Source organism: Apus apus, chromosome 3 (genome assembly GCF_020740795.1).
Source record: "Apus apus isolate bApuApu2 chromosome 3, bApuApu2.pri.cur, whole genome shotgun sequence".
NCBI classification, from domain to species: Eukaryota; Metazoa; Chordata; class Aves; order Apodiformes; family Apodidae; genus Apus; species Apus apus.
The window spans coordinates 113,954,309-113,968,274 of NC_067284.1; the positions used below are offsets into that span (position 1 = coordinate 113,954,309).

At 44.3% G+C, this 13,966-nt stretch overlaps 1 protein-coding gene across 1 annotated transcript; it reads left to right on the forward strand.

The window, feature by feature from the left end:
* The first annotated feature begins 625 nt into the window (after positions 1 to 625).
* Positions 626 to 2,433, forward strand: OSR1 (odd-skipped related transcription factor 1). Its single transcript, XM_051615981.1, has 2 exons — positions 626 to 1,272; positions 1,819 to 2,433. The coding sequence occupies exons 1-2, from the start codon at positions 626 to 628 to the stop codon at positions 1,952 to 1,954; spliced, it is 783 nt and encodes a 260-aa protein (XP_051471941.1). The 3' UTR covers positions 1,955 to 2,433.
* The last annotated feature ends 11,533 nt before the right edge of the window (positions 2,434 to 13,966 follow it).

The following is a 13,966-nucleotide window of genomic DNA, read 5'->3' on the forward strand; positions in this document are numbered from 1 at the left end:
TTTTGTTTGGTTTTGGGGTTTTTTTGGTGAATGAGGGAGGATGTGCAGTTCTGAGCACCCAACTGCCTCCACCACCCCAGAGGCAGAGGCTTGGCTGACTGCAGGGAGGTGAGCAACCCAGGGGCAGAGAGGTCTCTGCAGCCCTCCCTGTGCCACCTTAAGGGTCAGGGCTAAAGGCAGCTTTTGTCAACAGACGTAGTGGGCAGTCTCCCACCATTTTCTAAAGGCTGAGGGAACCCAGAAAGGATTTTACATAGGAAAAACCTGAGATTCGTGGGCCAAACTGGCATCAATTTACTGTCTCTGTGAAGATCACTGGAGGCCTACCTGGCGCAGGGATGCTGTTGGGGGGTGAATGGCTGTGGATTGGGTACAACTTTTGTGTGCAAGCAATAGGGAGAGGGAGAGTCTGGAGACCTGTGTGGATAAATTTGCAGCCAAGAGCTGATCAGGCCTCTTCAAGTCCGAGTCAACCTCCTCCTGTGGTTTTGGAGAAGGGTTTTAATAAGGAATGAGGTGAGAAATTACCTCTGCCTTTATCTTCACATAAACCCACCTTTTCCTCCACCCCTCTTCATCTTTATTTTCCAGATCTTTTCCTCCCCTGTTCCCAAGATCCTCCACCATGGGAAGTAAGACCCTGCCGGCCCCAGTGCCTATCCACCCTTCCCTCCAGCTCACCAACTACTCCTTCCTGCAAGCCTTCAACGGGCTGCCTGCTGTGCCCTCTGACCACCTCTCCAACCTCTACGGCTTCAGCGCCCTGCACGCCGTACACCTGCACCAGTGGACTTTGGGGTACCCAGCCATGCACCTGCCCCGCTCCTCCTTCTCCAAGGTGCCCAGCGTGTCCAGCCTGGTGGACGCGAGGTTCCAGCTGCCCACCTTCCCGCTCTTCCCACACGTCATCCAGCCCAAGCAAGAGGCCACCAATGTGACCCTCAAAGCAAAACCCCGCTTCGACTTTGCCAACTTGGCAGTGGCTGCCACACAAGAGGACCACTCTAAACTGGGACAGGCAGACAGTCAGGGGTCCCCCCCAGGGCTGGGGTCTTTGCTTGAGGTGACTAAACTCTCTCCAGAGAAGAAACCCACACGGGGAAGGTTACCATCCAAAACCAAGAAGGAGTTCGTATGTAAATTCTGTGGCAGGCACTTCACCAAGTCCTACAACCTTTTGATTCATGAAAGAACCCACACTGACGAACGGCCCTACACATGTGACATCTGCCACAAGGCCTTCAGAAGACAGGATCACCTGAGGGATCACAGGTAATTACTCTTCTGTCATTTTTTTCCTTGTGTATTCATACTCTACTGCTTACCCACATACACTCATGAAGGTGCTTGTAAGAAAAGTTACATCCCTGGTCAGCAGGTAGTGTTGTCTCTAGGTTTTCCTCTGCCCACTCCTGGTGGAGGAGCCCAGATAACTCCCCTTGGAAGACAGGCCTGTTGTTGTACTCACTTGCTGCACACAAACGACTTGCACAGCCTCCTTCTGAGCTCCCACAGATGTTCCCACCCTCCATTTGCATCCTCATGTGTCCTCTCTCTGCCTCTGTGGTCATTCAGAAGTGTCATAAAGACACACAGCTTGGTGATCTCGAAGTTAGAAACTTTTTATCCCTCAGAAGACACCCCTGCAAACCACCACCAACCCCTCCCTTCTTGCACACCCACACAGAATGACCACCCCGGTGCCTCACCCCAGCCCTCTTGGTCTCAGCAGTAGGTGCAATAATCCCCGGCGCGTCCTCCGTCAGGTTGAGTTCAGGCTGGTGATTTCTGACATCTCGATTGTTTTTCTCTCCCTAGATATATCCATTCTAAAGAAAAGCCTTTCAAGTGTCAAGAATGCGGGAAAGGATTTTGCCAGTCCAGAACACTAGCTGTCCACAAGACACTGCACACGCAAGTAAAGGAACTGAAACCTGCCAAACTTAAGTGCTGAATCTCCAGCTTCTATGAACTTTTCCTCCCTTTTTCAGACTTTACACCAAAACAACAGCAGAAACAAAACTTTCAGGATGGAAGCACTGAACTTTCTGTTTTGTTTTTGTTTGTGCTTTAGAAAAGAGCAAAATCCACACAATCCCCCCCCTTCCCCAGTCCAAGCAACTAACTTCCTAAGTCGTGGGTGAAACGATATTTTTTTTTTTTTTTAATTTTTTTTTTTTTGCATTTCAAATATACATGAGTGATGCAAAGAGTGCGAGCTGACTTGTGTGGCTTTGATAAACTTTATGCCAAAAGGTGGTGCTCACGTGTTGGACAGGAATCTCTTTAAACCCAACCAGAAACCCACAGGTCTCCCTGCCCCCAATCCCAACAAACCCCCCCAAAATCGTAGCTTCCAAAAGTATTACCATTTTTTTTTTTTTAACCCCCAACCTCTTGTTTTATTTTATTTTTTTTTAATTTTTAATTTTTTTTTTTGACTGTATAAAGCTTCTTATTTTTACACTTCAGGAAATACAGAAAACTCCAGAAGGCGATTAAGAACTGAAACAGTGGTTTCTCATCACAGCACCATCGGGACAAGGAGAAAGGCAACTCGTTAGCTTGTTTTCTTAAAAGGAGAAGCAAATTGATGTCTGGAAATGACCTAAATCTCTCAAGTGAGGAGTCCTATCACGTGCTAGAAAACTCATCCAGATCTTAGACCTGCGGGTCGCCGGTGTTTGGGACAAGTCAGTGTTGGTGCGACTCGGAGACCTTATTATTTGCCTTGTGGTCTAGTGCGCTGTGAGAAGGTTTGTGACTCGTGGACTTAATTTCCAAAAACCCAGAGGAAAGAAAGATGGCAAAAACGTCCAACTGACGGTTTTCACAACGTGGTACTTTAAAGTCTTCGTGCGTCCTGAGGACAGAGAACAAATCTCAACCTGAGAGCATATTTTTTTAAATGCTGGCTTTCTGAACAGTGTATTCAAATTAAGAGACATTCCAGTAAGATTTGTTTATTAAAAAAAAACCAAAAAACAAACACCAAACAAACTATCAAAAAAACAGAACAAAAAACACAAAACAAAACAAAAAAAATGTTGTATGGCTGTTTGGCACTTTATGCTGATTATTGGTAATTGACATTTATCACTGGATTGTGTGTGTTTTTTAAGTATTAAAATAAATCGTTATTTTACAGGCAAGTCTGTGTGGACTACGTATGTGTTAATTTTTTTCCAATTAGTATTATTTTCTTTAGTAAACTTGATTATTTCGTCAGTGCTTGTTTCTACCAGGCTTAGAAATTCTGGATCTTTGCGTATAAGCTTTCCCACTTATAATTTTCCCAGTCCTAATTTTCCCAGTCCTAATTTTCCCAGTCCTAATTTTATTTTTCTCTCTCTCCCCCTTTTTTTTTCCTTTTTTTTTTAATTTTTTAAAAAATTTTTTTTAAGGCTGAAAAAAGCAAACAGATCTTCAGGGAGTCAAATAATTTTGCTGCTAGTGTGGAGGGGGGGGGCGGGAATCGTCTTGGGTAACTAAAGCTTAGGTATTAGCTGATAAGATTAGGTGTCAGAAGTGTTATAAAACAAATCAGATGAATAATGGGCAAAGTGTTGCTGCTTTCACAGCCTGAAGGCGCTGCGGGAAGAGCCGCCTTCTCCCACCCTTCCCTTGCCAGGAGCAGGAATTTTTCAGTCGCATCTTCGACCGGTTCAGCGCTGATTGGGGCGGCCTTTGATTCCCAGCAGCTGTCTTAGATCAGGGATGTTTATTCCACTGCGAAACCGCTTTGGATCGAGACGGGGGAGCGCGTTCAGGACTGGGGGACCCGCCTGAGCCTTTTGAAGCGCTTCTTGCCGTCCTTTCTCGTCCCCCCGGCAAACCCTCCACCCTCTTTCCCCCGTCTCAAGTCACTGCCGCCCGCGATAAGAAAAACCTCCCGCAAATTAGCGCGGTTACACGCCCGAGGTAACATCGGATCCGCCCCGACGGTTCTTGCGCGGCCGGAACGCGGAAGATTTGATGCCGCAAACCGCTGGGTCCAAAGCGGTCCCTTTCCCCCTTCCCCGCTCCGCTTTTAGAAAATATTTCTTTATTTGGTCAAGGAATCCTATCAACGACAGGGCGAAAATTGCGCTTGTAACTTATTTAGTGTAAGAGGAGGGGGGGAGAAACCTCTCTCCCCCTCTTTTTTTTTTTTTGTTTTTATTGGACACCGGTTCGAGGGCACCGTAAGGGATTGAAAGGCACTTGCTGGACGGGCTGCAGAACCCACGTTCCGCGTGGGAAGGCCCTTGGGTGCCAGGAGGACAGAGTGAGGCTGCTGCGCGTATCCAGCCCCGGAGCTGTGAGCACAGCAAGAGCTTGCACCCGGCTTACTTTTGCTTTGCTCGCCGCCCGCCACTCGCTTTCCTCTCCGCGTAAAGGCTTTTGGTTTTGTCTTACCAGGCATCTGAACACCAACCGCTCGGTACAAGCTAGGATAGCGCGGGGGTGAAACTAAGCCTGAGGGAGCCTGGGCTGGCCTTCCGCGTGTGCGGACTGAGCGCGGAGCTCTGCGGTTTGAGCCCGGCAGGAGCCAGGAGAATCCCTTTGCTGCTCTTGCTTCGCCTTGCTGAGCCGGATCGGGCTCCTTTTTCCCTCTGCAGCGTCCCTCGGGAGCAATTTGTTCTGCCTCTGAAGGTCCTTCCCCGCCCTCTCTCCTCCGTCGGGGTTTAAACTGCCTCTCCTTGCGCGGAAGCCCAGCGGGAGCGGCCGCCTGGCTCCGCGCGGGTCGGTACCCGCGGAACTCACTCTCCTTGGAAAAGGCCGCCCGCCCCCGCCAGCGCGCAGGGCGGTCCGCGGCTGCCGCCGGCGTGCGGGGCTGCCGGGACACGGGCAGGGCAGCCCGCGCCTCTCCGAGGAGCGACCTGCGGCCCCCAGCACTGACGCGGCCTCAGCTGCCAGCCCCAAGGCTGAGCGGTTCATTGCACACACACACGTACATCACCCTCCCCCCGCCGCCCCCGCGCGCTTCTTCGCAAAGGAGATTCAGAGAGAAGATCCCCGATGTCCTTCTAGTGGCACAGGGTAAAGGAACAGGGATGCTCCCCGGGTTCTGTCGTGGAGGGAGAAAGTGAAGGCTTGTGTCTCTTGGAGCCAGTCGTTTTTCAGGGGTCGTGACTACGAGGCAGAAGTCCGAGTTAGGTCCAAAGGGAAGGGGGAAAGGATGCAAAGTCACTCCACTAAGGCTTTCCCACGGTCACTCCACCATCTCCTTAACACCAGGAGACTGAAACACCCGCAGCGAGGTAAGAAACCGTGTCAGTTACTGGTTCCTGGGAACCATTATAACTGTGGGGTCATGAAGGTGGAGAAACTGCTCCTCCCCTCTGGGCATGAGAAGCGTTCCGTTTATAAGGCCTGGCGATCTGAATGCCAGGAATTTCCTTGAACACGTATTTTTTTTAATGTGCAATTAAAAAAGCACAACAACAACAAAACAATCCCCAGAACGGACACAATCAGAATTACAGGGACATTAAAATTACGTGGACAGAAGTGAGCAGAGGATGCACACAGAGCCTCTTCATGTCAACTGTGCTACGTCTATTAGCCTGTGTGTTTCCACTACCCAGAAGGCTGCTTTAACCTTGTGCAAACAAAGGCTATCCCTCTGGTCAGGCTCTCAGACTGGTGAACAGTTTGCCTGTTCCTTCCAGTGTTTCAAACATTGTTAGGCAGTATCAGCTCAGTGATTCCAAGGAAAGCAAAGAAGAGATGAATTCATGACAGTCAGAGGAGGTAACTTGTGCTAACCCCTAAAATAGATGCATGGAATTAGGTGGGAAATGCGCCTTTTGAATCAGGATAATAGTTTAAATGAGGAATTATCTCCCCTTTCTTTTTCTTTTCTCTCTTTGCATGTGTTTCGATCTGACATTCATGCAGTGAATAAAACTTACTTGGGCCTCTGTCTTCCATTCGAGAGCTGATTCTGTTTTCACAGTTGCTTTACATTTTGCATTTTCATCATAAAAACATCAGTGAATAGGAGTTTGCAAGAGTAAAAACCAGAGCACCTGACTCTAGTTGTCTCTTCCTGCAAGATTTACAAGGGAAACAGATTATGATATATTTTTTCTTTTTTTTTTTTTTTTTTTAACTATTTCCAGTTACAGGAGAAAATGTAAAGCTGTCTTGGCACATCTCTCTCTCTGTCTTTTTCCCCCTTTGCATTCCAGTCATTCTTTTTCTGCCCATAAAATGTTACTACTCCACAAGAGCCTGATTCTGCACAGCCTTCTCAGCCTGTTTTTCTGTTGGGTGCAGGAAGAAATCCTGTCAGATGGGGTCTTCGGTGTACATTAATGAAACTGAGCAAGAGCCTCTCTCAAAATGTGCACTGGAACAGCAAATAGTTACTTTTCAGCTGTGGATTACATGTGCCTCTGAAAAGGGGACCACAAATCATTGGGTTTTTAAAGGTTCCGCATGAGTTGTATATTAATCCCTGTTTCCCTAGGGATGGATTAATCCCAGCTTCCCAGTTGTGTGGCTACAGACAATGTTGATGGGGTTGGGGGCAGGGGAGAAGGGAGATGGAGAAAGGAGAGGGAAATTAAAAAGATATGTCACAAGAATACACGGCCTAAGTGGTGAGGAGCCATAAGTACTGAAGTTTCAATACCTCTTCTACCTCTGTCACCACATGTGAGCTGAAGCAAGTAACTTCAGCTCCCTGTTTTGGTTTCTTCATCTGTAAGTTGAGGGTAACACTGCTGCTTTTGCTCCCAAGAGGCCTGGCACACTCATGTAGAAACTCTTGCTCACCCTTAGTAGTGAAAGGAGATATCCTGATGCATACCTGAGCAGCTGAAAGCAGTGGCTGATCTGGGAGATCTAATGGAGTGTGCAAGACAAATTTATATTTACGTGTAATTCTTTTTCAGCCCTGGCAGTTTTGTTGAGAGATGGAGTCCTAGAGCCCAGCATGCATTTCTTCTCTACATTCCTATCCAATGACTAAACAGGAGGAATGGCATGGGCCAAATTCATCCCTGGTGGGACTCCAATGACATCAGTCATCTTTATAGGAGTTTTTTGAATGAAGTCAATTGGGTTTTACGAGGACTGACTTTGGCCACATGCATATTTAACTGCCCAGAGAGCTGCAGCAGTGAAGGAAGCTTTCCTTGTCTTAGGGAGAATCACTGCTGAGCCTGGGAGACACAAGCTAAGACATGGACCTGTTTTAAACAGTCAGGTTTACCTTATTTAAACTCAAGGATCAGCTGAAGTGTGCTCAAAACTGAACTGAAAAAACCCAAACAGCCCAGCTGCCCCAAAACATTCATAGCTTTCCATGAAGCTTGGTATTTGTCCATACCACTGGGTGCAGCACAGTGCCACGGATACCCAGCAGACATGTTTACATGACACAGGGCAGCACCCTGCAGGAATACTGGCATGAGGCCTGCAAGCAGAACAGTGGCTTCAGCACGGTGCTATGCTGGAGCTGTTTGGCTCTGCCCTTTATTAGGCCTAGCTGTTCCAGAATCCCTGCCATGCTCGTATGTCTCTGCCACTCAAATCCCCCTTTAGACTGCTCTCTGGGACTGTAATTCCACTGCCAGTAATACCTGATGAGAATGTGGTAAATCACTAAAAAGGCATGTTCCTTCCTCTGCCTGCGCCTTAGCTGCTGGTGCTGACTCCCCCTACACCTAATGCTTGTGCTTTACTGCAGTCTGATATTGCACCAAATATATATAAAAGTTTATACTAGGATTATATTTCCTGCCACAGTTGCAGTTGAAAAAGAAAACGAGTTTTATCAGTGGCAGTGATTATCAGAAGTTTGCCTACAGAGCTTGTCACCACTGATCAGTTTGTCTATTTATTCTGCATCCTTATTGTATCTTACAAGGGATGCATCAACTTGAGCAGTTAGAGACTCTACTGACAAGTCCAAGTGGCAGAATGTGTGCTCTGGTCCTATGAGGCACCTCGACTTTTTTCCAAGGGATGAATGTAATCTCTCTTTTCCTGATTTCTAACTTGTCTTCTGTCTTTCCTAGATCTTTGGTGATTCTGGTTCTACAGCAGAAGTTGTGAGAAGAGAATTAGGCCTTCTGATGGTTTTGCTGCAGCCACAAAATGCACATCACTTGTTGTCTATTTTTGTTTTCATAGGTTTTATTGTGCTGCTTTGTCTTCTGTCCCTGTTTGTCTGTATTTCATAATAGGGTAAATGGAGGAGAAAAAAATAAACAACAACAACAAAAATATTTCTTACCTTTCAACAAGTACATCAGCTTCTACCAGAGACCTGATACCCAGTTTTCCTCTTTTTTTTTTCTTCTTAAATTCTTATTTCTCAGGCAGGATACTTTTTTTCCCACATCTGTTAATACTTCCTCCTGTCTCCTCTTTGCTTCCTCAGTGTTGCTAGAGTTCTTGCCCTGCCCATCTCGTTTCTCAATTTGTATTTCTGCCCTTATTGAGTTCCATTTTAGTTTGCCTCTGTTGCTGCAACTGTAATTTTGTCACATTGCTGGACCTGTTGACTCCATTTCAATCTGGCCTTTTTTGGCTACACTTTGGCCTTCTGCATCAAGTCAAGTTAGTGTCTTCCAGAATGAAACTCATCACAAATCTGCCATTCTCTGAGTCTCTGAATTAATTTAGCTCTTCATCCTCTTTCTTTCTTCATTTGTTTCAAGCAGCTGCTTAATTACCATCCTTCTCTCTTCATGACACCTCTTCTCTTTCTGGCCTTTTGGCCTCTAACTGGTGCTGCTCAAATCTCACCTTATGGGTTTATGATTAATCTATTTAACAATTTTTTTTTCCATTCAAGAGTTGCCCAGACACAGCATGGCTTTCATCCAAATGTATGTGAAGATATTTCAGTTTGTATATGTCTTGTAAATCCTTTTGAGTCTGTTTCTTTATCTATTTCTTCCCCAGGAGTTCAGCACCAGGCTACAGAGCAGTCTCAGGTATGTTTTTGGAGAACAGAGGAGGAAACTTCAAAATAAGGAAATACTAAAGCAGGTAAAAGTGGATCTCATCTAAAGCTGTGTTAGGTGTGCTAAATGCTGCCCTCAGGGAATAACTACATCCTGCTGAGTGTGTTCATGATCCTGTTGGCTGTCCCTCCTCACCTGCCACAGCCAGTGAAGCTGGTCAGACACATGTCCAGAGGAAGGACTATACTGCATTTCAGAGAACAGAGCAGGATGTCAACCATACCTAGCTAAACAGGGTTGTGGGGCTCTTCCTTTGCTCAGGAAAAGCCTCTTTCAGGCTCTTCCATCCCTTATTAGCTGAACTGTCAGACCTCACAAATAGCAACCTCCCATGTTTCTTCCCAAATGTACACAGGCTGCTGAAGCTGCTTCAGTGCTCCAGCCACAGCCACCTCTGTCCTACAGGTTTTTATCTTTGCTGGTTTTCTCTGCAGTGCACAGAGACCACCTGCAGCCTCTTGCTGGTGACTCTTCCAGTCCGACACTCTTTTCAGTCTCTCTGGGCTGTGCCTGTGGGTTAATGTGCCTGGCCATACTGTCATGAGGCCTTGTGGATGGATTCTTTCATGTGGGGTGAGTTTCATTCTAGCTGAGCACAGTGACAGCACAGCTAATGACACACTCTTGGTTTTGCTTCAGAATTGTTTGATCTGAACTTTACTGAAATTCCTTATTGCACACACTAAGCACTGAACGGGTAAACTAGGTTATGGCAGGGGGATTTAGGTTATGGTTGGACTTGATGATCTTCAAGGTCCCTTGCAACCAGGATGATTCTATGATTCTACCATTTTTTTCCACTGTAGACAAGAAGTTCTGTAGCATGAGTAAAACTGTATTGGCCATGGACTACCAGTTCTTCTTCCTAACTATTTCTTTACACACATGAAGCTCAGTTTATGTAAGCACTCTTGAAAAGGATATGCAAAATAACATCATCTGCAGCAGACCTTCAAGAATGTGCCACTTTCCTTCAAACTGTCAGTCAATTCTTTTGGTGCTTATTGTGTATTCCTTTTTGTGTTCTTCCTTCAAACGCGCTGATCTTGGAAAACTAATTTCCTAGCACTTCACAAACAGCTCTGGCTTTCACCACCCATCAAGTGCATCGCTGGATGTCTTCTAAACATCCAGTGAGTTGCTGGATACTGTTGGTATGCCAAATTTAGACTCTGTGATGAGTACTGCCCTGTACAGCTTGGAGCACAGTGTTGGCTGCTGGTCTTAGCAACCACTACATGATTAAGAAGCTGGATGTCTGATGATCCTTGAAAAATGGCTCAGCTAGCCCTCTACTGTTGATATCTTCATTAGCACAGGCATAGATCCAGGCTAAGAACTGGTTTTCCCTTATGCATTTATTTGGTGACCACTTGCATATGGCTTAGGAAACAGTGTTTCTTCAGCAGTTGGAAAATGTTTACTTCCAGCTGTTTATTTCCCTCAGTGGACTAATAAGCCTATTTCAAAGTGCTGCAAAAAGGAAAACTAGATTTTCAAAATGGAGAAGGAGGAACATTCGTAGTGACACAGTGTTTTCATCAAACTCCCTTTTTCCTGCACCAAAATGTAAATGTTTAAATGAGTGGCCCAGAGTTTCTTGAACTTTCCAATGTACCTAATCAAATACATAAACTATATAAAACATAATAAAAGCAATTACATCAGTTGGGAAAAGTGGAAGGGGAAAGCAGATGAGTTGTTAATGTCCCTGAACACAACCTTTCCACCAAATGGGTATCAGCCTCATTATCACATCATGGAAACAACACTAAATTTCTGCAAAAGTTTCACTCAGTATAAAATAGTCAGCAAGGAGGACTCAGTCCTTTGTGCCATTTACTCAGAATCCCTGTGATCCACGAACTCTCCTGTTCTTTTCCTCTGATGCATAATAGCATAAGGCTTTTAAATTGAGATCTTTTATTACTTACAAGGTGGGGACTTTTTGTCTTCTAAGTTTAAGGGGGAAACTTCTATTATAAAGTTACCTGTGATTTTAATGAGACAGAATTTTCGGCCCTAGGTGGATGGCACATGCTATCCAGTTCTTCTGGGATACAGTGGGTAGATTCCCTTTGATGCAGATCTTGCTAAAGCAGGAGGAGCATGGATAAAGTTGATCAAAAGGGTAAAGCTCTCATTAACTGCTCTAAGTCCTGTGAGAGCAATGAGATGCATCAGAAGGGACTGAACAGTGAATGAAAGAACAAGCCCATCTACTAGGCTTGCTGGTTTTCATGGCAGGTCTGTCCTGTACTGGCATATTCCTCTAACCCATTCCTGCCACTGCAGAGAATATGGAAAACAAAGATTAAGAGAGGTTTGACTAAGCCTGGAGGTGTGAATATGGATTTGAAAGTCAGAACATCTAAACTTAACATATAAGCATTCATGGTGTCCCAATTTTCAGAGATACAGAGTGCCAGAAAGTCCCAACTGGAGTCTTTTTTGTTGGCTGCAAGTTCTTAGCACTTACAGCATTGATTTTGGCACTTAAAGTCAAGATTGCTAGTTGACTTTAGTAGGGCTACCCAGTTTATAAATCACTCCTTGCATTTGGCCCAATGTTTGTAGATCTCCAGATGGAGAAGAGTGTGACCCAAAGGTGGATTTGGCAACTCCAATATGCCTTAGGTCAAACATCTGTAGGGAACATGTGTCTGATTTCCTCACAACTTCATTGTTTCAGTAGATGGTCTATTCAGTGCACTGTTATATCTGCTACTGAAATAGCTGAATGCAAATACCAGGGACCTCTGGGAAATTTTAGTTAATAGGAAAATAATCTAAAACAAATTCATCCAGTTATACAGCCAGGAGAAAAGAAATGCAAATAAAAGGAATTACTGATCCAACTAAGTAGGCACAGAAATGAAACCCCTCCAGGATTTTCTTTTTAGTTTCTCCAACTTCCATTAATTTAACAAGCAAACTAGGTCCTCAGCACAGTCTTGTTATGAATAAATACATGCCACAGATTCACTAATGTGGAGTGTCCAGGCATTCAGCATCATTCTCTGCTCTGCTGAGGGAGCTGTGGCACAGCAGCTCTCGGTTTGGCTCTAATCCTAATTCAGACATTCAGCTCTATGAGTCAATGAAACACAATTTCTGCAATGCAAACCTAACCGTAGAGAAAGAAGGATGCAGTCTCACCAGACATCAGTTAGCCCCTGTTTCAAGTGGAGGTGAGAGAAGTCCTGTAAACTGCCTTTTAAGTTCCTTCATTTGGATTTTACGGCTGATAAAAGATGGGGAGGTTAGATTGAGATGTGGAAAGTTTTGTATCTCATTGTCATGACAATGCTGCTGTATTTGCTTGTACTCTTCAATAACATAATTAATGGTTAAACTGGTTGCAGAATTCCAAGAAGGATCACAGGTGCTGTTTTCTCCATGTTCTGTCTCTTGCTTTGAGGAAGGAAAGCTTATTCACTGTCAGTTTAAACTGGTTACTGAACATCTCAGTGGACCACAAACTGATAGTAACACTTAATATAAATAGTATTTTATTGCTCCTATAGTAAGTGGGGATCTTCATGGGAGATTTTTTTTTTTCCTACCTGGATACAAAGCCAGAAAAACCTGCAATTAAAACCAGTTGTTTTAATATAACTATAAATGCCTTAAGTTTGTTCCTAACAAAGGCTGCTTTCCTGATTCAGAGCCAAAAACTCAGTGCAGAATAACTTCTTGGAGCACAGGTAAAAAATTGTATGTAACAGATTGCAAGGGAACAGTTTACAAAAGTGTTCAAATAGTGAAATATCTTTGCATGAACAACTTCATATTTATATAAACAAAAATACGTCACGTAAATGAAAAAATAATGTATGTAGAAGTGTAGGTTACATCTATTTATAGTGAAATCATTCACTTCATGTGGAGATTTGAGCAAGATTTGGAATACTGTGGTATTTCTTCCTATAGGCATATGAAATCCTTAAATCAAATCATCCTGAATTTGTAACCTGTCTCTTTGTACTTCTGATAAAAACAAACCCAAAACATGATTGCACACTGAAAGGTGCTTAAAATGTACTAAGTTTGGCTTTTGATTTCCAAAGTAGCATGTGTCCATCTTTGTTTTATTTGATGTTGCTGCTGTCAGGAGCAAGAGCTACCAAATCCTGTTGGGAATCTGTGCCATCCTTGAAACTGTCACTGCTGAGGACAGCAATTTATGCCTGAATAGGCACTTTTGAAGAGATATATGCATGGCTCCTTGGCTGCTTTGGTGCACCATGTAGTGTGACCTGTGGAAAAGTCCTGGCCTAGACGGTAGAGCTTGCAGTTTTTCTCAACCATCTAAAGGCTAGTTTCATTATTTTTGTGGTCTTAGGAAGGATTAACCCATCAAAATACTGATAAACTAGTTGAAGGAAGTAATCTGAGACAGAACTCTTCCACCTTTTCTACTGATGTGAATTGAGGTTTGATTTGCTACAAATGGGGGTTGCCTTTAAAACAGGGAGTTGGTTGTACTTGTCTGACCACTTGGTAGGATAGGCCACTCCATAATAATTCAAACTGAGAACGTTTTCTTGTTTTCTTATATTTTTAATCTCTTTGTCATGGAAACAGTTCACAGTGACAATTAACAGTCAGATATCTGCCCACTTGAAGGCAGTACTCTAGATGCAGGTGTCTTGAAGAGACACCAAAATCAACAAGGCTTGTGATCTCGTATGAATTAGAAAATTAATCAAAACCCTTGATTCAAGCTGGCCACTGTTTTTACTTACCACTGATGTTTCTACACCCACAGCATATCAAGCCACACACTATTTGGCTTAGTCTTTACATCTGTAACTTAGATACACCAATCTGGATCTCAGATGCACCAATCTGGAACTCAAGTTTGGTAAAAGTGGAGAAAATAAAAATATATTCCAAATGTTTGTTTAAAGCACAATACAAAAATAGTCAAATTAATGAACAAATATTTGCTATGTGAGAGTATTATAGTGCTCATGTTGTCCAGATGATCTTTGCTA